General features: G+C 48.7%; 1 protein-coding gene and 1 pseudogene across 1 annotated transcript in view; both read right to left on the reverse strand.

The window, feature by feature from the left end:
• LOC130016478 (GPN-loop GTPase 3-like) overlaps positions 1 to 954 on the reverse strand; it is a 41,449-nt gene extending 40,495 nt beyond the window's left edge. Inside the window, 2 exon segments of the mRNA XM_056107188.1 lie at positions 231 to 398; positions 864 to 954. Of these exon segments, the coding sequence (XP_055963163.1) occupies positions 231 to 398; positions 864 to 954 (259 nt within the window).
• A 4,833-nt stretch (positions 955 to 5,787) lies between these two features.
• On the reverse strand, positions 5,788 to 21,455 carry LOC130016480 (GPN-loop GTPase 3-like; annotated as a pseudogene).
• Positions 21,456 to 21,884: the final 429 nt, after the last annotated feature.

Raw genomic sequence — 21,884 nt, forward strand, 5'->3', positions numbered from 1 at the left:
CTGGGAGCAACCTCCTGATAATGGAGTTAGGAACAGCTCCAGCCCCCAGCACCTCTAGATGTGGCCCCCAAACAGAAGAAAACAAAAAGACATTCCACAGTCCCTCATGGGATGACTGTCCACTGTCCAAGAATCTGGGATAAAAGTAAATGAGATGCTAATTTCACTTTCTCCCACCAAGGACAGAACTGCACAACCCAGGGAAGGTGACAATCTAATTACTGAGCTACCTGGACAGTCAAAAAGGATGTAGTCATCCTCGACATGGCCAAGGCAGTTCTCCAGCCACTCAAAGTTATTGGCAAAGTTCTCCATGCAAAAAACCAGTCCTCCATTGGGACCGAAGCGCAGGGAGCCTTCCTCCATCACATCATCCACATTGATCAGTTCCCGGATGTCTGCATAGAATAAACAGGAAATAAGTGCCCATTCCAAAATATTTACATTCACTAGTAATTATTACAACTGTGACTGTATCCGAAAAAATTGAACAGGGGCTAGAAAGAAAAAACAAGAAACAAAAACAAAAAGACACCAAACAGGGGCCTGAGGAATAGAACAGCGGGTACTGCCCTTGTCTTGCCTGTGGACAACCCAGGTTCAATCCTTGGCACCTTAAATAGTTGCTCAGCCTGACCAGGAGTGATTCCTGAGCACAGGTCCAGAAGTACTGAACATAGCTGAGTGTGGCCCAAACCCCACCCCACCCATCAATAAAAGAAAAAAAATAAAACAAATAAATTGCAGTAGTCAAGGGATCAGTCTGAACGAAGTTTTCAGCTTCTGTGCCTCCCCAGAAGCAGGGGGCAGCACTCACTCCCTCAGGGTCCCCAAGGAGAGGGAAGGCTGCGCCCTGGACTCACCAGCCATCACATCATAGTTGAAATGCTCCGCCGCGGGGTCTAAGTTCACCACCTGGACAGAACGGCCGAGGGCTTCACAGAGCTGGACCATGGTGGCACAGTAGGTGCTCTGTGGACCGGGAGGCAGGAGGGGACAGAGCTTCAGGCAGACCCAACACCACCAGACAAACCCCCACAGCCCCTGGTCAGTGTCTGCTGAGGCCCAAACTAAGCCTTAATCCCCGGGACTGGGCATCAGGGAACACCATGCAGTGCAGATCCAGCCCTACCTTGGCCACACTGACCTCGGGCCGGCGGCCTCTTCCCGGCCAGTGTCCTTATCCCTGGGAGATGGTCTCCTCACTGCTATCAGGTGCGCTAAGTATGACTGAAAGGGAAGATTTCTCCCCCGCCCTTGATTTTGGGGCCACAGCCAGCGGTATTTAGAGGGGTCTACATCGTTTGGAGATCAAAGCCAGATTGGGTGTGTGCAAGGCCCTGCATGCTCAACCTTTCTGGATTCAATTTCTCTTTGCAAATGAGAATAGGGTCTGGAGCGTAGCACAGCGGGCAGGGAGTTTGCCTTGCACTCAGCTGACCCTGGTTCGATTCCCAGCATCCCCAGCATCCCATATGGTCCCCAAGCACCGCCAGGAGTGATTCCTTAGTGCAAAGCCAGGAGTATCCCCTGTGTAGTGCCAGGTATGATCCAAAAACAAAGGCTGTGGAACTAAAGGGACCCTGGTGTGGGGACACGGAGAGTCCAGAGAGCAGGACACTCCCCTCGCACAAGGCTGTCTCTCTTTCAATTCCTGGATCATCCTGGAAGCCTGCCAGGAGTGATCCCTGAGCACAGAGCCAGGAGTCAGCCCTGAGCACCACTGGATGTGATCCCAAAAGCAAAAAAATGCGGGAGCTCATACTCCAAAAATACTGTACCCCGTTTGACAGGATTCAAAGTAGCAGGCAACCAATCTTAGAGGGAAATATATATATATTTTTTACATACACACACATATATACTTTATATATGTATATATATACATATATATATATATATATATATATACACACACACAAGGTTCAACCTTTTACAACATGTTATTGATCCTTATTGAAGGGCTCAATGGCCCCTGGGTAGAATACACACTCTTTCCTCTAAGGATACTTTTTTTATAGGATTTTCAGAGATTTTTTTTTGTTGTTGTTTGTTTTTGCGTAACACCTGCCGATGCACAGGAATTTCCCCTGGCTCTGCACTCAGGAATTATCCCTGGCTAATGGTGCTCAGGGGACCATATAGGATGCTGGGAATCGAACCCAGTTTCACCACGTGCAAGGCAAACGTCCTACCCACTGTGCTATCACTTCAGCGCCCTGGCAGTTTTTCATATCAAGCAATACAAGAGAATAGATTCTTTGAGTTCTGCTTTGGGACAGGGATTGGGGTTTGGGATGGAACTATGCGAAATATGGTGGCGAGAAGGTGTAATGGTGGTGGGATTGGAGTCTGAATATTGAATGTAATCAAATATTGTAAAACACTTTATAAAATAAAAAAATTTGGGGGTTAGAGCGATATGACAGCTGGCAGGGCATTTGCCTTGCAAGTGGCCGGCAAGGTTCGATTCACAGCATCCCCAATGGTCCTCTGAACACCACCAGGAGTAATTCCTGAGTGCAGAGCCAGGAGGAACCCCTGGGCATCACCGGGTGTGACCCAAAAAGCAAAAAGAAATAATAATAATACTAATAATAATTTTAAAAAATGAGGGTGGTAACGAATAAGTTATTTCGCAATAAACACTCTCTGCTCTTCCCCCAGAGCCCTGGCCGCCCAGCCCCCACAAACTCCCATTTTCTTTTTTTTCTTAAATTTAATTTCATTTTTAAAATATTTAATTTTTTTAATTTTTCCATTTAAATTTTTTTTTAATTTTTTACTATCTTTTTTTTTTATTAGTGAAACACCATGAGGTACAGTTGTAGATTTACAATTTTTTGTGCTTGGGTTTCAATTATACAATGATCAGATACCCATCCCTTCACCAGTGCCCATTTTCCACCACAATGGATAATAACCCCCCCACCCCCATGCCCCCATCCCCCCCGCCTCTGTGGCAGGGCAATCCCCTGTGTTCTCTCTCTCCTTTTGGCTGTTGTGGTCTGCAAAAGAGGCATTGAGTGGCAAACATGTTCAGTCCATAGTCTACTTTTGACATGCATCTCCCCTCCTGGGAGGATCCTCCAAACACCCTTTATTTGGTGCTCCCTTCTCTATCTGAACTGCCCTTTCCTCTAGAATACCTGGCTGGCCTCTATCCTCCTGGTGCTGATCTCAGCTATTCTTGGGTACTAATCTCATATTTTGTTACTTTATATCCCCCAGATGAATGCAATCTTTCTATGTCTATCCCTCTCTTTCTGACTCATTTCGCTTAGCATGATACTTTCCATATTGTACCACTTGTATGTAAAGTTCATGACTTCATCTTTCCTAACAGCTACATAGTACTCCATTGTGTAGATGTACCAAAGTTTCTTTAACCAGTCATCTGTTCTTGGGCATTCAGGTTTCTTCCAGTTTCTGGCTATTGTAAAGAGTGCTGCAATGAACAAACAAGTGCGGATGTCACTTCGACTATACATTTTTGCCTCTCTGGGATATATTCCCAGGAGTGGTATTGCTGGGTCAAAGTGATCAAAGTAGAGAGAGAGAGTAATGTGATCAAAGTAGAGAGAAAGAGTAATGTGTAAATCATCTGCCCCATAGGTATAGGGAGGGTGTGGGATGGGGGTATATTGGGGATTTTGGTAGTGGAGAGTGGGCACTAGTGAAGGTACCGGTGTTTCATTGCATGACTGAGACTTAGACCCGACATAGAACCTAAACTTTGTAACTGCTCTCACGGTGATTCAATAAAGACAATGATAAAAAATGAAAAAAAGAGTGTAAGGAGGAGTTCATGCCCAATTCAATCAGCTAATCAGTGGCCGAATAAATAGCAGTCCACTCACATTTTTTAAAAAAAAGGAAAATAACATTTTAGCAGCACATTCTTTCAAGTGGCTGCTCCCTGCTCTCCCCAGGGCCTTGAGTTCACCACATGGACAGGACTTGTGGGAACAGGGAGAGCAGCAGCAGCCCAGAGGGGCTGCACAGAGAGCAAGCCCTGCTGCAGGGCCACAGCTGACCTGTCCTCGCTGTGATGCGCTCGGTGACATCACCGACCTCTCTTTGTGATGCAACCAGACATTCTGCAGCCTCCCCAACTGCCCCATACTCATTACTTGGTTCACTGCGGAAACGCACAGAGAGCAAACATGTTTTGCTGTTTACCAAGAAATCGTGGTTGTAAAACCCCCAAGTGTAGGACACTGAAAAGATTCAGAAACTGGGTGAGGACTCACTGGAGAACTCCCCGGAATTCTTCACGAAGACAGCCGCTAGTTCAGGTCAGCAGGAACTGGCCCGGGCAGCCCAGCACTGATGACCGTGATCAGTCTTTATCACCTCCCTGAGTGTGATGGCGCAGAAGCTGTGTATGTGGAAGAGTGTGCACACCCGGGTGTGTACGTGTTTATCGGAGAGAGTAAATTTGAGTGTGTACTGGAGATGGTGTGTGTGTGTGAGTATGTGTATTTGTGTATGTACGTGTGTCTGTGTGTGTGTTGTGAGATCATCTTGAGGGCAGCCTCTCCTACCAGGTTAGTCATCAAATCTAGCCCCCAAGGCCAGGTCACTGCTCACTGAGTTGGCACGAGGAGGTGCTCTTTGGCCAAGACTTTTCTAAACTTTATTGTTTCAATCCCATTCCTATGGGAGGCCTGTGTAGATGAAGGTCCACCAGCAGGGAGGAACTCAGAAGGGAGGGGGAAGCAGCGCTTCTGGAGCTGAGCCTTTGTGGTTCTCCCTCCGCAGAGCAGCGCACAGGAGAGAGAGACGCTCCCTCCGCAGAGCAGCCCACAGGAGAGAAAGAAGATCTTCTACATATCCTCTGGGTCCAGTTCCTCTGAAGAAAGTCTGGAATCAGCCAGCACCAAGCACAGCCAGACACCATCTAAGCAGAAAGTTGAGACTGGCCAAGGATTGTCAACTCCCCAAAGAGCACCGCGTTCAGTGCCTTGGCCTTACACATATGGCAGAGAACGAGACTCAGAGCACCAGAAGAAAACGGGTAAGAACCAAGGGGTGTGTGTATATGCACCAGTATATGGGGAATGCGAAAAGGCCTACCTAGAGGTGTCCTGGGCGCTGGTGTGGGAAAGGGGAATCACAGGCCGGAGAGCCCATTCTGGGGAGGCCTCCACAGGAAATCCCCGTGAGGTGGGCCCATGGTCTCCCCTTCCTGCTGGGCTCCCTGTTGGGGTCACCTTTGGAGAATCCATGGAAGGAGCCCTCTGGGTGACCTTTTCTCTTATTGATTCTTTAGCTCCAGCTCTGAAAGCATACTTGGCTCCGTGTCGAAGGACAGCGCCGTCAATGATCTCTCCAGTACCAGCTGCACGGCCACCCGCTGTGGCAACATTGAACCAGTTCCCAGAGGACCTAGCATGGTTACAACTGGAAGAAGCCCAGGGTCTCACATCAGTGTCTCTCTCTGGAGACCCTCCCACCAATGAGTATCTTGCCTCGGTATATTTTATGATTTTTATTCTTTGTTTTTACTTTATCTGTTATATTTTCATTTAAATAAATTGTGATTGCTACTCTTCACAAGCATCCAGTTGCATTTTTTTTCTTTTTCTTTTTTTGGTTTTTGGGTCACACCCAGAGAGCACAGGTGTTACTCCTGCCTCTTTACTCAGGAATTACTCCTGGCCGCGCTTGGTGGACCATATGGGATGTTGGTAATCGAACCCAGGTCTGCTGCGTGCAAGGCAAACACCCTACCTACTGTGCTATCCCTCCAGCCCCGCATCCAGTTGCATCGTAACAAACTTCTCATTTGTTCTGGCATTCTTGAAAAGATTCATCTAACATAGAAGATGATTCTTCTTCATGTTCCTGATATAAATAAAACACAAAATAGAAAATACATTGATTTCTCTGCAGACCCAGTATATATATACCTACTGTTCAGGCAATGCTCTATAATACCCAGAGGTAGTGCTGATAGATATTCATGAACAAAATTGGGGCAAACGAGACAGCACAGGGGGTGGGGCACCACCCTGAACAGGGGGCACAAAGCACCATCAGGTACTGGAGCATAAAAGCGAGCAAATGCGCAACCAGGGTTTTGGTTACTCTTTGTTTTTTTTGGTTTTGAGTTCTTGAGCCACACCCAGAGATCAGCCAGAACGGGCCAGGTTCTTGCTGCCCCTGAGACTTTAACTTAAGGAGCTGCTGAGATCAAACAGGAGGGCAGCGTGTTCAGGGCAATCCTGGCTCTGTGCTCAGGGACCAGACATGAAACGGGGAACTGACCCAACGTCAGCCCAGGGGAGGCAGAGAATGGTCTTTGTCTATGCGCTGTTCTCGGGCCCTGGCAAATCTAAAAGGTAAATGGTAAAGGCCCTCCCGTTGATCGTCGATTTCCTCGAGCGGGCCCAGTAACGTCTCCATTGGAGACTTTGCTGTTACTGTGTCTGGTATATCCAATACTCTCGGTAGCTTGCCGGGCTCTCCGAGAGGGGCGGAGGAATCGAACTCGGGTCGGCCATGTTGGCCGCTTGTAAGGCGAACGCCCTACCCACTGTGCTATCGCTCCAGCCCTCGGCAAATCTAAATCGTCAGAAATTACCTTGGGTTCTTTGAATTCCAAGTCTTCTCCGTACTGAATGGCAAAATCAATATGCTGTAATACAATGTTCCTGCTTTCTTCATCTGACTGATCGTAAGGCAAAAATCGGACCATGCTGTAGTCATCAATCTACAAATTAAAGATTTCAGAAAGGTCATTCAACGGATGCTTGAGTGTGAACATTGGTAGTTTAATTAATACCATCTATGCCTGTGCAGGGAGGAGCAGACAGAACAACAGCAAATCAGCATTAATTTTTTATGACCTCTGACCTTTTGGAACACTAGTAACACTACAACATTACTTAACTAAAGACTTTTTTTTTTATTTTTGGGTTATACCTGGTGATGCACAGGGGTTACTCCTGGTTCATGTACTCAGGAATAACTCCTGGTGGTTCTCAGGGGACTTATGGGATGCTAGGAATCAAACCCGGCTCGGACCCATGCAACGCAAACGCCCTACCTGCTGTGCTATCGCTCCTGCCCCGACCAGAAACTGAGACTTCTTTTAAAGTAATTTATCTGCATTCAACCACCACTGAAAATTTCAAAAGTGTACAGGCAATTCTGATGTGCCAAGTGGCCAGGAAAAAAAGACATTGCAGAATTTCTCTGCTGTGGGACGAGAGAGCTAGTACACCGAGGTGGCGCTTGTCTTGCACATAGGCAAGGGATGCACCCGGGTTCGATCCCCCGCATCCCGTATGCTCCCTGAGCCAACCAGGAATGATTTCTGGAGGCACAGCCAAGAATAAACTCTGACCACTGCTCAATGTGGCCTCCTGCCCTCTCTGCTACAACCAATGACAACTTTTTTCAGAGCTGAGGGGAGGCCACATCCAGACAACGCTGGTGGCGACCATATGGTGCCAGAGATAACCCTGAGCCCCTTGTGTGCAAAGCCTGTGGGGCTGCCCACTGAGCTCTCTCCCTACTTCTATACTAACTTCGAAGCAGACAGCCCACCGCTCCCAACATGCTGCTCCCCTAAAAAGACATGTGTGGCAGGGGATTGCCCTGCCACAGAGGCGGGGGGGATGGGGGGATGGGGATGGGGGGATATTATCCATGGTGGTGGAACATGGGCACTGGTGGAGGGATGGGTATCTGATCATTGTATAATTGAAACCAAAGCACAAAAAATTGTAAATCTACAACTGTAAAAAAAAATAAAATAAAATAAAGGGGAAAAAAAAACATAAAAAAAGAAAAAAAAAAGACATGTGCTGGTCTGTGCCGTCCATATGATGGCCAGTGCCTGGGGGTGTGAAAGCATGTGATAAGACGATTAAGAAAAATATGGGTCTAGGGGGGTTTGCGGGAGGGGATGAAGAGCTACGACAGGGGTTACAACTGGCCTGCATCCCACACACCTCAGTTTGAACACCCAGCACCACATATGGTCCACTAGGCACGGGGGAGAAACAGCCCCTGAGCACCAAAGGGTGTGGCCCCCAAACTTTAAAAACAACCCACAAACACCCCAAACACTTGCAAAACTCATCAGCCCAGGGATTAGCACAGCGCTTGATTCTTGGCACCAGATGGCATCCTAAGCATTGCTGGGTACAGCCAGGAAGCAACCAAAACTGCTGGTACGGCCCTCTGGGCCCTAGCAATGACCACTACTAGCCTGGTGGGCCAATAATCAGGGCGGGCCCTAGGCCCCCCAGCACAGGAGGCCCGCACCCCCAACCACCAAAAATTGTAAAAATACAAAGACTTACCAGCCCACATATGGCGTTAGTCAATTTATTGAATCTTTTGCTTCTGAATTTACTTGTAGAATCATCTCATAAAGAATACATGTCTGGATCTAGAAACCTTTAAACATGAGAGACTGGTGAAGGAAAGAATCCGAAACACTGAATTTGCAGACTGACAATCGAAGTGAAACGAAAAAGGTTCAGCACTGCAAATGAGACCTTAATTATAGTGAACTTACTTCTCAATTTCCTTTTTAGCTCTTTTACGCAGCAGGTCCATTTTTGTCATGATGTTAACTTGCGGGATTTCTAGAGATACCATAGCACTCAAGGCTGCCAAGATGCCAGAAATAAACTGAAAGAGGACGCAGAAAAGGGACGATGAATCAGTTGTCACCAACAGTGTCCAAACAAAAGGTTTCTGATCCCCACTGGAACAAAACCCACGTAAATCGGAGAAACGCTAAGATTGGGGCCCGAGCAAGAGTCCAGGCTTTAAGGCGCTTGCCTTGCTCCTGGTCAGCCCAGGTTCTAGCCCAGCACTCCACAGGGTTCCCAGAGCACTACCTAAGTGATTCCTCAGCACAGCGCCAGTAGTGAGCCCTGAGCACTGCCAGGCTGGACCTAACAGAAGACTGCTGGGCCAATAGCTGACCTTAGGATTCTAAAGGTGAGATGGGAAGGAGAAACTCGAGCTGTAGTGACCACACTTCTCCACTCAACAATATTTTAAAGTGTTCAGGAGGTAGCTGGGGTTGAGTTCAGCACTGAGGAAACATGTAGTGACAGAGATTAAAAGCAGGTGGGCCACATCAAGGCGAGCTCCTTAAACCCTGTACTATTTTTTTGGGGGGGGCAGAGGGTGGTAATACCTGGCAATGCACAGGGGTTACTCCTGGCTCTGCACTCAGTAATTACTCCTGGTGGTGCTTAGGTGATGCTAGGAATTGAACCCGGATTGGCTGTGTGCAAGGCCCTACCCGCTGTATTATCACTCCAGCCCCCATATTTAAAATTTACTTATTTATTTATTTTTGGGAAGCCCTATACTCTTTCTGACCCTTTAACGTTATCTTCTCTCATGCTCCCTCTCCACCTCACCTGATGGGTATTTCCTTTTGGGTTTCTGGGTCACACAATCCCCTGATATAACGAAGGGGTCACTTCGGCTTCTGAACTAAAGAGTTACTACTGACCAGCTTTGGGAACCATATGGGTGCTGGAGACGGAACCAAACGCCCTCCCTTTCAGGTTTGGGGAATACCCAGTAGTACTCCGAGCTTTGTGGTCAAGGATCACTCCTGGAGCGGCTCAGGGGGCCCGGTGGCAGTACGGCAGGAATGACACCCAGGCGGGCCACATGCAAGGCAAGAGCTCTACCCACTGTACTATCTCTCTAGCATCCAGCTTTTTTTTTCTAGTTTTGGAGCCTCTTGGGACTTACTGTGGTGCTTGGGACTTACTTCTGACACTGCCCTAGGACAACTCCTGAAGGCGACAGCTGAGAGTTGGGGACCACTAGAACTGCACAAGGGGCAAACTCAGGGCCTCGAATATACCAGCTCTGTGCTCTGCCACTGGAGCCATCTTCTTGGCATATTAATTTAACAAACATAAGTTCTAAGTCATTCCTGGGTATAGTTCATGAACTGTTAAGAATTATATGATTATGACTAAAGGTATTTGTACTCTGTTTGTGCCGGAGACTGAAAAATCAAGGACAGGTATAGTTTCAAACCTTGAACGACTCCACCATGAATTGAGAATCAACAAGAAACACTCCACAGACTCGGAACTCCCACTGTTCCAGCTGCTGAACCAGCTGTTTCATCACGGGCAGGTGTGTGTAAAACTCGATCTGACCGCCAAGAACACAAGCTTATTATGAGCATGAAATACATTCAACACTCAATTATGGGATAAAAACTTTTCCCAGAAACTGTCTTTGGGGGCTTGAGAGATAGTATAGAGGGTGGCAACTTGCCTTGCACACAGCCAACCTGGGTTCGATCCCATAGGGTCCCTTGAGCACAGCCAGGAGTAATTCCTGAGCACAGGAGCTAGGAGTAACCCCTGAGTATCATCAGATACGGCACTCATGGTCCCCCCAAAACTTTTTTAAAGGAAGTCAATCCCTACAAGTAATATATTCAATTTTGCTTGTTTTAAGCCACACGTGGGGATGCTTGAGGGTCTCTCTGAAACTTCTGGGAGGGCTCGAAGCTACTCAGAGTCCTACATGCAAAGCCTACTACATGCAAGGCCCACTACATGTAAAGCATGTCCCCAGCACACTATATCTCTAGGCCCTATACTATATTCAATTTTGTTTTTTTTTTTTTTGGGGGGGGGAGGAACTACCTGATAGTGCTCAGGGCTTATTCCTGATTCTGTGCTCAGGGATGACTCGTGGCAGGCTCCAGGAACCATATAGGGTAGCAGGGATCACCTTAGCTGTGTGCAAGGCAAGTGCCCTACCCACTGTAGTATCTCTCTGGCTCCCCCAATATTTTTTTTTCATTTTGGGTCACACCTGGTGATGTGCAGGGGTTACTCCTGGCTCTGCACTCACGAATTAATCCTGGCAGTGCTGGGGGGACCATATGGGATGCATGGGTTCCAGGTCAGCCGCATGCAAGGCAAACGCCAAACCCATTGTTCTATCACACCTGCTCCCCTGGCACCCCCTGGAATTTTTTAAGCAACTCTGGGTGCACATGTACGTAAAAGGGGCATACAAAGAAAATATACTGTCATCATCATCATCACTGTTCTCCTGTTGTTCATCGATTTGCTCGAGCAGGCCCAGTAACATCTCCATTGTGACAATTGATACTGTATTTGGCATATGGAATATGTCACGAGGAGCTTGCCAGGCTCTGCTGTGCAGGCGAGATACTCTTCGGTAGCCTGCCGGGCTCTCCAAGAGGGGTGGAGGAATCAAACTCCAGTCGGCCATGTTGGCTGGTTGCACGAAAATTATTAAAAATGATTTTAAAACGGGCTGCAGTGATAGCACAGCGGTAGGGCATTTGCCATGCTCACAGCCGGCCCAGCAAAACAGGTTCAACTCCTCTGCCCCTCTCGGATAGCCCAGCAAGCTACCGAGAGTATATTGCCCACATGGCAAAGACTGTTAAGCTACCTGTGACGTATTCGATATGACGAACACAGTAACAACAAGTCTCACAATGGGGAAGTTACTGGGCCTGCTCAAGCAAATCAATGAACAACTAGAGGACAGTCACAGGGATTTCATTTACTTATTTATTTATTAACTATTTTTGCATTTTGGGTCACACCCAGAGATGCTCAGGGTTTATTCCTGGCTCTGCACTCAGGAACCACTCCTGGCGGTGCTCAGGGGACCATATGGGAAGCTGGGATTCGAACCTGGGTCGGGCACGTGCAAGGCAAACGCCCCACCTGCTGTGCTATCGCAGTGATTCAGCCCCGACAATGACAGATTTTAAAACAAATTTTTATTCTCTTAGTGTGAGGGGAGGAACTTTGGGCCAAACCCACTGGTATTCTGGGAGGATTCGTGACTCTATACTAAAAATAACTCCTGGCAGTGCTTGGGGGATCCTATGTGGTACCAGGGATCCAAACTTGGGCTGGCAGAAAGTAAGGCAAGGGCTTTAGCTGCTGTACTATGGCCCTAAAACACAAACAAACAAAAAATCTTGGTTTTGGCCCATACCTACTAGTATTCATTGAACCATATATGGTGCCAAGGACTGAACCTGTGTCTGCCGCAGCATCCTACCCATCCTTCTGTCTCTCTAGCTCTAAAGCAAACCTTTCAAGAGCTGCATAACCGAAGCTGGAGTGATAGCACAGCAGGTAGGGCATTTGCGTTCCACACGGCCGACCCGGGTTCGATTCCCAGCATCCCTTATGCTCCCCTGAGCACTGCCAGGAGTGATTCCTGAGTGCAAAGTCAGGAGTAATTCCTGAGTATCACCAGGTGTGACCTGTAAAGCAAAAAAAAAAAAATGCTGCATGACCTGGTACCCAAGAAACAATAGACTGAGCATATGCTCTGCATGCAGAAAGCCTGGGCTCAGTTCCCAGCATGCTTTGGTCCCCCAAGCAGGGCTGGGAGCTACCTCCTGATAACAGTTAGGAAGAGTCCCAGCCTCTAGCACCTCTGGATGTGGCCCCCAAACAGAAGAAAACAAACAGACATTCCACAGCCCCTCATGGGATGACAGTCCACTGTCCAAGAATCTGGGGTAAAAGTAAATGAGATGCTAATTTCACTTTCTCCCACCAAGGACAGAACTGCACAACACAGGGAAGATGACAATCTAATTACTGAGCTACCTGGACAGTCAAAAAGGATGTAGTCATCCTCGACAGGGCCAAGGCAGTTCTCCAGCCAGTCAAAATTATTGTCAAAATACTCCATGCAAAACACCAGGCCTCCATTGGGACCGAAGCACAGGGAGCCGTCCTCAATCACATCATCCACCTCGATCAGTTCCCGGATGTCTGCAAAGAATAAACAAGAAATGAGCGCCCATTCCAAAATATTTACATTCATTAGTAATTACATCTGTGACAGTATCCACAGAAACTGAACAGGGGCTAGAAAGAAAAAACAAAAAACAAAAACAAAAGACCCTAAACAGGGGCCTGAGGAATAGAACAGTGGGTAAGGCGCTTGCCTTGCATGTGGACAACCCACGTTCAATCCTTGGCACCTCATATAGTTCCTCAGCTTCACCAGGAGTGATCCTGGAGCACAGAGCCAGAAGTGCTGAACACAGCTGGGTGTGGCCCAAAACCCCACCCCACCCATTAAGAAAAGAAAACAAATAAAACAAATAAATTGGCGCCATCTTTGAAGCCTTAAGCATAAGAGAAAGAACACATGGAGGGTGCGGGATCCCGGAGGAAAAAAAAAAAAGAAAAAACAGGTTCCAAAAAGAGCCGAGTTCACCCGCAAGTTCCAGATGGAGTAGGTGCCGCATCCCGCCTCCCCCAGATGGAACCCCGGTGACCAGAAGCCTCTACAAACACAGCTCGAGTATGCGGGAACGAGGACTTTTTCTCAAATCTGCCGGACTACACCTCCCAGGTAACCTCTGATTCCGGAAGTCACGCCCACAGCCCGCCCCCCAGCGCCATCTTTGAAGCCTTAAGCATAAGAGAAAGAACACATGGAGGGTGCGGGATCCCGGAGGAAAAAAAAAAAGAAAAAACAGGTTCCAAAAAGAGCCGAGTTCACCCGCAAGTACCAGATGGAGTAGGTGCCGCATCCCGCCTCCCCCAGATGGAACCCCGGTGACCAGAAGCCTCTACAAACACAGCTCGAGTATGTGGGAACGAGGACTTTTTCTCAAATCTGCCGGACTACACCTCCCAGGTAACCTCTGATTCCGGAAGTCACGCCCACAGCCCGCCCCCCAGCGCCATCTTTGAAGCCTTAAGCATAAGAGAAAGAACACATGGAGGGTGCGGGATCCCGGAGGAAAAAAAAAAAGAAAAAACAGGTTCCAAAAAGAGCCGAGTTCACCCGCAAGTTCCAGATGGAGTAGGTGCCGCATCCAGCCTCCCCCAGATGGAACCCCGGTGACCAGAAGCCTCTACAAACACAGCTCGAGTATGCGGGAACGAGGACTTTTTCTCAAAACCGCGCGGCCGCATAAGCGGCCGCGCGACATCTCTCTATATGCAAAGTGATCAATGAGAAGTAAACCACCCAATCTTCCTCCCTGAAAGTCAGAGTTAAGTTTGGAGCACGGCCACAGCCCCAGAAACACAAGGACTTAATGCAGAACCCAGCAGCTTAGAGCAGAAAAGTGAAAGGACTATGTGTTAATCCAGGCCATCAAGTCTGCCGGAGGGGAAAGGGTGTTGCCCCATTCGCCCTCTCTTCTCTGGATAGAAGGATGGCGGCCGCATGGGAGCCTTGCGTACAGCAGGTATGAGCCGGGGGTGTGGGGGCGACTAAAACCTCATGGGAAGGGGGGCGTTCCGGTCCGTCCTTCACGCCCTACCGAGGTCACCGGTTGCCCCCCACGAGCGGCTCTCCAGCACGGCCACAGCCCCAGAAGCACAAGGGCTTAATGCAGAACCCAGCAGCTTGGAGCAGAAAAGTGAAAGGACTATGCGTTAATCCAGGCCATCATTTCTGCCCAGAGGGGAAAGGGTGTTGCTCCCTTCCGCCCTCCTCCCTCTGGAAAGAAAGATGGCGGCCACATGGGAGCCTTGTGGACAGCAGGTATGAGCCGGGGGTGTGGGGGCGACTAAAACCTCATGGGAAGGGGGGCGTTCCGGTCCGTCCTTCACGCCCTACCGAGGTCACCAGTTGCCCCCCGCGAGCGGCTCTCCAGCACGGCCACGGCCCCAGAAGCACAAGGACTTAATGCAGAACCCAGCAGCTTGGAGCAGAAAAGTGAACGGACTATGCGTTGACCCAGGCCATCAAGTCTGCCGGAGGGGAAAGGGTGTTGCCCCATTCGCCCTCTCCTCTCTGGAAAGAAAGATGGCGGCCACATGGGAGCCTTGTGGACAGCAGGTATGAGCCGGGAGTGTGGGGGCGACTAAAACCTCATGGGAAGGGGGGCGTTGCGGTCCGTCCTTCACGCCCTACCGAGGTCACCAGTTGCCCCCCACGAGCGGCTCTCCAGCACGGCCACGGCCCCAGAAGCACAAGGGCTTAATGCAGAACCCAGCAGCTTGGAGCAGAAAAGTGAAAGGACTATGCGTTAATCCAGGCCATCATTTCTGCCCAGAGGGGAAAGGGTGTTGCTCCCTTCCGCCCTCCTCCCTCTGGAAAGAAAGATGGCGGCCACATGGGAGCCTTGTGGACAGCAGGTATGAGCCGGGGGAGTGGGGGCGACTAAAACCTCATGGGAAGGGGGGCGTTCCGGTCCGTCCTTCACGCCCTACCGAGGTCACCAGTTGCCCCCCACGAGCGGCTCTCCAGCACGGCCACGGCCCCAGAAGCACAAGGACTTAATGCAGAACCCAGCAGCTTGGAGCAGAAAAGTGAACGGACTATGCATTGATCCAGGCCATCAAGTCTGCCGGAGGGGAAAGGGTGTTGCCCCATTCGCCCTCTCCTCTCTGGAAAGAAAGATGGCGGCCACATGGGAGCCTTGTGGACAGCAGGTATGAGCCGGGGGAGTGGGGGCGACTAAAACCTCATGGGAAGGGGGGCGTTTCGCTCCGCCCTTCACGCCCTACCGAGGCCACCAGTTGCCCCCCACGAGCGGCTCTCCAGCACGGCCACGACTCCAGAACACAGAAACCAATTTCTTAACTATCTGACTTTCAGTAGAAATACTTCCAGGGTCAATAGGTAAAATAGCAGAAATCCAAAACCAACATTTAATTCTTGAACCCAGCTGTAGAAAGCAAATCACTTCACAATGCTTTTTCAGCATGTCTGATTTGGGGGGGGGGGGTAAACTCTAAATAATAGTGGTGAATCTTTTATTGAAACAATCTAATCAAAGCGGATAGAGTATTAACTAGAATTCATCTGCCTCACAGGGACGGGGAGGGGTGGGGGGTGGGGTTTTATTGGGGTTCTTCATGGGAAAAAATAAGTATTGGTAAAGGGAAATGTGTTTGATATTTGCATGACTGAGACATAAACCTGAAAGCTTTGTAACCTTTCCCACAGTGATTCAATAAATAAATAAAAAAAAATAAAATTTAAAAAAAATAATAAAATAAAATAAAATAAAATTAATAAATATAAAAAAAAAAAAAACAAATAAATTACAGTAGTCAAGGGAATCCCACTCTCAAGTAATGATGCATTACAGTCTCCCAGGTAGACTTAAACCAGAATCACAAGGGGCAGTACTCTTAGAAGGCTAGTAGTTGTACTTATAAAAGAAAGGGGCATGGCTGGACAGATAGTACAGGACACCCTGGAGTGACAGCAGTATCAGCAGCAAACCCTGAGCACCACCAGATGCGGCCCCAAAACAAAACAAAAGGCCAAAGAGACAAGAAGGATTTAGGCCCAGTTCAAATTCCACCCCCACGTATGCCCTGCAGGAGCAGAGCCAGTAGCGACCCCCAACAGTTAAACCAAATGCTTCAATTCTTGTACTGTATTTTGACCTCTTTCTTCCTTTGGTTTTGCAACCACAGCTGGTGGTCAGGGGCATCCCGAAACTTGCTCTACATCCCTCTAAGTTAGCACCTTGGCCTCTGATTTTTTTCTCCCTCTTTGGCCTCCCAGGCAGTGTTCAGAGGCCCAGGGGCCAGAGACCAAATGCCAGTGCCCCAAAATGAGATGATCACCTGGAAGGGGGTTAGGGGCTAGAGAACTGTACCCAACAGTGCTCAGGGGGCCCTGCAGTGCTGGGCATTAAAACAGCATCCTGTGTGTGCCAATTATTTGCTCCTAACCCCTCTACTGTCTTCCTGGCCTCCACACTTAATTTTGTGCAAAGATGCTAAGGAATAACACTACAGCATTAGGTAATATTCTCGGCCTCAGAGGAAGCAAGAGTTGGGAATGACTTTTTCCTGCACACTCTCATGTACCTTTTGCATTCTGAATACTGTGCATATAAAAACATCTGTTCTAAAACAAGTGAAGTGGGGCTGGAGCGATAGCACTGCGGGTAGGGCGTTTGCCTTGCACGCGGCCCAACCCGGGTTCAATTCCCAGCATCCCATTTGGTCCACTGAGCACAGCCAGGAGTACTTCCTGAGTGCATGATCCAGGAGTAACCCCTGTGCATTGCTGAGTGTGACCCAAAAAGCAAAATAAAATAAAAGAGGTGAAGCAAGGGACAGGGCAAGGAGGGATAGTACAGTGGATAGGGTGTTCGCCTTGCACACTGTCGATCAGGGTTCAATCCCCGGCACGCATATGGTCTCCCCAAGCACCACCAGGAGTTATTCCTGAGTGCAGAGCCAGGACTCACCCGAGCATCAGGAAAAACAAGGGCTAGATAGACTAAAGGCGCTTGCCTTGCATGCTGCCAACTTGAGTTCAATCCCCTCTGACCTAAGAATTTAAAGCGAGACTCATGACATCTCCCTTTTTATTAAGAGAAACAAAGGGAACTGTCACAAGCACATCAATAAGTGGATGCTAACACATGATGTTCTGCTGTCTACCATGAAAGCAGGGATCAGACTGAACGAAGTTTTCAGCTTCTGTGCCTCCCCAGAAGCAGGGGCAGCACTCACTGCCTCAGGGCCCCCAAGGAGAGGGAAGGCTGCGCCCTGAACTCACCAGCCATCACATCATAGTTGAAATGCTCTGCCGCGGGATCTAAGTTCACCACCTGGACAGAATGGCCGAGGGCTTCACAGTGCTGAACCATGATGGCAGAGTAGGTGCTCTGTGGACCGGGAGGCAGGAGGGGAAAGAGCTTCAGGCAGACCCCACACCACCAGACGAACCCCCACAGCCCCTGGTCAGTGTCTGCTGAGGCCCAAACTAAGCCTTAATCCCCGGGGCTGGGCATCAGGGAACTGCATGCAGTGCAGATTCAGCCCTACTATGGCCACACTGAACTCGGGCCAGCGGCATCTTTCCAGCCAGTGTCCTTATCCCTGGCACATGGTCTACTCACTGCTATCAGGTGGGGTAAGTATGATTGAAAGGGAAGAATTCTCCCCCGCCCTTGATTTTGGGGCCACAGCCAGCGGTATTCAGAGGTGCCTACATCGTTTGTAGATTGAACCCAGATTGGGTGTGTGCAAGGCCCTGCATGCTCAACCTTACAGGATTCTATTTCCCTTTAAAAATGAGAATAGGGTCTGGAGCATAGCACAGAAGGTAGCACTCAGCTGACCCGGGTTTGATTCCCAGCATCCCATATGGTCCCCTGAGCACCGCCAGGAGTAATTCCTGAGCGCAGAGTCAGGAGAAACCCCTGTGCAGTGCCAGGTATGACCCAAAAACAAAGGCTGTGGAACTAAAGGGGCCCTGGAGCGGGGACACAGAGAGTCCAGAGGGCAGGACACTCCCCTCGCACAAGAAATCCAAATGGCTAAAAGGCACATGAGAAAATGCTCTACATCATTAATCATCAGGGAAATGCAGATCAAAACAGCAATGAGATATCATGTCATACCACAGAGATTGGCCCACATTCAAAAGAACAAAAGCAACCTGTGTTGGCGTGGATGTGGCTAGAAAGGAACCCCTGGGCATCACCTGGTGTTACCCAAAAATCAAAAATAATAATAATAATAATAATTTTTAAAAATGAGGGTGGTAACGAATAAGTTATTGCGCAATAAACACTCTCCGCTCTTCCCCAGAGCCCCGGCCGCCCGGCCCCCACCAACTACCATTTTCTTTTTTTTTCTTAAATTTAATTTCATTTTTTAAATTTTTAATTTTTTTAATTTTTCCATTTCATTGTCAAGGGCTGGAGCGATAGCACAGGGGTAGGGCGTTCGCCTTACAAGCGGCCAGCATGGCCAACCCGAGTTCGATTCCTCCGCCCCTCTCGGAGAGCCCGGCAAGCTACCAAGAGTATTCGATATGCCAAACACAGTAACAACAAAGTCTCCAATGCAGACGTTACTGGGCCCGCTCGAGCAAATCGACGATCAACGGGAGGGCCATTTTTTTCTTTCTTTCCATTTTCTTTTTAAATTTTCCATTTAAAATTTTTTTTTTAATTTTTTACTTTTTTTTTATTAGTGAAACACCATGAGGTACAGTTGTAGATTTACAATTTTTTGTGCTTGGGTTTCGATTACACAATGATCAGATACCCATCCCTCCACCAGAGCCCATTTTCCACCACCATGGATAATATACCCCCCACCCTCATCCCCCAATCCCCCCACTGCCTCTGTGGCAGGGCAATCCCGTGTTCTCTCTCTCCTTTTGGGTGTTGTGGTCTGCAAAAGAGGCATTGAGTGGCAAACATGTTCAGTCCATAGTCTACTTTCGACATGCATCTCCCCTCCTGGGAGGATCCTCCAAACACACTTTATTTGGTGCTCCCTTCTCTATCTGAACTGCCCTTTCCTCTAAAATACCCGGCTGGCCTCTATCCTCCTGGTGCTGATCTCAGCTATTCTTGGGTATTAATTTCATAATTTGTTACTTTATATCCCCCAGATGAATGCAATCTTTCTATGTCTATCCCTCTCTTTCTGACTCATTTCGCTTAGCATGATACTTTCCATATTGTACCACTTGTATGTAAAGTTCATGACTTCATCTTTTCTAACAGCTACATAGTACTCCATTGTGTAGATGTACCAAAGTTTCTTTAACCAGTCATCTGTTCTTGGGCATTCAGGTTTCTTCCAGTTTCTGGCTATTGTAAAGAGTGCTGCAATGAACAAACAAGTGCGGATGTCACTTCGACTATATATTTTTGCCTCTCTGGGATATATTCCCAGGAGTGGTATTGCTGGGTCAAAGTGATCAAAGTAGAGAGAGTAATGTGATCAAAGTAGAGAGAGAGTAATGTGTAAATCATCTGCCCCACAGGTATAGGGAGGGTGTGGGAATGGGGTATATTGGAGATTTTGGTAGTGGAGAATGGGCACTAGTGAAGGTACGGGTGTTTCATTGCATGACTGAGACTTAGACCCGAAAGCTTTGTAACTGCTCTCACGGTGATTCAATAAAGACAGTGATAAAAAATGAAAAAAAAAGAGAGTAAGGTGGAGTTCATGCCCAATTCAATCAGCTAATCAGTGGCCGAATAAATAGCACTACACCTACATTTAAGAAAAAAGGAAAATAACATTTTAGCAGCACATTCTTTCAAGTGGCTGGTCCCTGCTCTCCCCAGGGCCTTGAGTTCACCACATGGACAGGACTTGTGGGAAGAGGGAGAGCAGCAGCAGTCCAGAGGGGGCTGCACAGAGAGCAAGCCCTGCTGCAGGGCCACAGCTGACCTGTCCTCGCTGTGATGCGCTCGATGACATCACTGACCTCTCTTTGTGATGCAACCATCATTCTGCAGCCTCCCCAACTGCCCCCATACTCATTACTTGGTTCACTGCGGAAACGCACAGACCCCAAACATGTTTTCCTGTTTACCAAGAAATCGTGGTTGTAAAACCCCCAAGTGTAGGACACTGAAAAGATTCAGAAACTGGGTGAGGACTCACTGGAGAACTCCCTGGAATTCTTCACGAAGACAGCCGCTAGTTCAGGTCAGCAGGAACTGGCCCGGGCAGCCCAGCACTGATGCCCGTGATCAGTCTTTATCACCTCCCTGAGTGTGATGGCGCAGAATCTGTGTGTGTGGAAGCGTGTGTACACCTGTGTGTGAAAGTATTTATCGGAGGGAGTAAATTTGAGTGTGTACTGGAGATGGTGGGTGTGTGTGTGGGTATGTGTCTTTGTGTATGTACGTGTGTCTGTGTGTGTGTTGTGAGATCATCTTGAGGGCAGCCTGCTCCTAGCAGGTGAGTCATCAAATCTAGCCCCCAAGGCCAGGTCACTGCTCACTGAGTTGGCACTAGGAGGTGCTCTTGGGCCAAGACTTTTCTAAACTTGATTGTTTCAATCTCATTCCTATGGGAGGCCTGTGTAGATGCAGGTCCACCAGCAGGGAGGAACTCAGAAGGGGGGGATGGGGGGGAAGCAGCGCTTCTGGAGCTGAGCCTTTGTGGTTCTCCCTCCGCAGAGCAGCCCACAGGAGAGAGAGACGCTCCCTCCGCAGAGCAGCCCACAGGAGAGAAAGAAGATCTTCTACATATCCTCTGGGTCCAGTTCCTCTGAAGAAAGTCTGGAATCAGCCAGCACCAAGTAGAGCCAGACACCATCTAAGCAGAAAGTTGAGATTGGCCAAGGAGTGTCAACTCCCCAAAGAGCACCGCGTTCAGTGCCTTGGCCTTACACATATGGCAGAGAACGAGACTCAGAGCACCAGAAGAAAACGGGTAAGAACCAAGGGGTGTGTGTATATGCACAAGTAAAAGGGGAATGGGAAAAGGCCCACCTAGAGGTGTCCTGGGGGCTGGTGTGAGAAAGGAGAGTCACAGGCCGGAAAGCCCATTCTGGGGAGGCCTCCACAGGAAACCCCCGTGAGGTGGGCCCATGGTCTCCCATTCCTGCTGGGCTCCCTGTTGGGGTCAGCTTTGGAGAATCCATGGAAGGAGACATCTGGGTGACCTTTTCTCTTATTGATTCTTTAGCTCCAGCTCTGAAAGCATACTTGGCTCCGTGTCCAAGGACAGCGCCATCATTGATCTCTCGAGTACCAGCTGCACGGCCACCCGCTGTGGCAACATTGGACAAGTTCCCAGAGGACCTAGCATGGTTACAACTGGAAGAAGCCCAGGGTCTCACATCAGTGTCTCTGTCTGGAGACCCTCCCACCAATGAGTATCTTGCCTCGGTATATTTTATGATTTTTATTCTTTGTTTTTACTTTATCTGTTATATTTTCATTTAAATAAATTGTGATTGCTACTCTTCACAAGCATCCAGTTGCCTATTTTTTTTTTTTTTCGGTTTTTGGGTCACACCCGGAGAGCACAAGTGTTACTCCTGCCTCTTCACTCTGGAATTACTCCTGGCGGCGCTTGGTGGCCCATATGGGATGTTGGGATTCGAACCCAGGTGTGTCGCGTGCAAGGGAAACGCCCTACCTACTGTGCTATCACTCCAGC

This window comes from Sorex fumeus, unplaced genomic scaffold (genome assembly GCF_029834395.1).
Source record: "Sorex fumeus unplaced genomic scaffold, SorFum_2.1 ptg000155l, whole genome shotgun sequence".
Taxonomy (NCBI): domain Eukaryota; kingdom Metazoa; phylum Chordata; class Mammalia; order Eulipotyphla; family Soricidae; genus Sorex; species Sorex fumeus.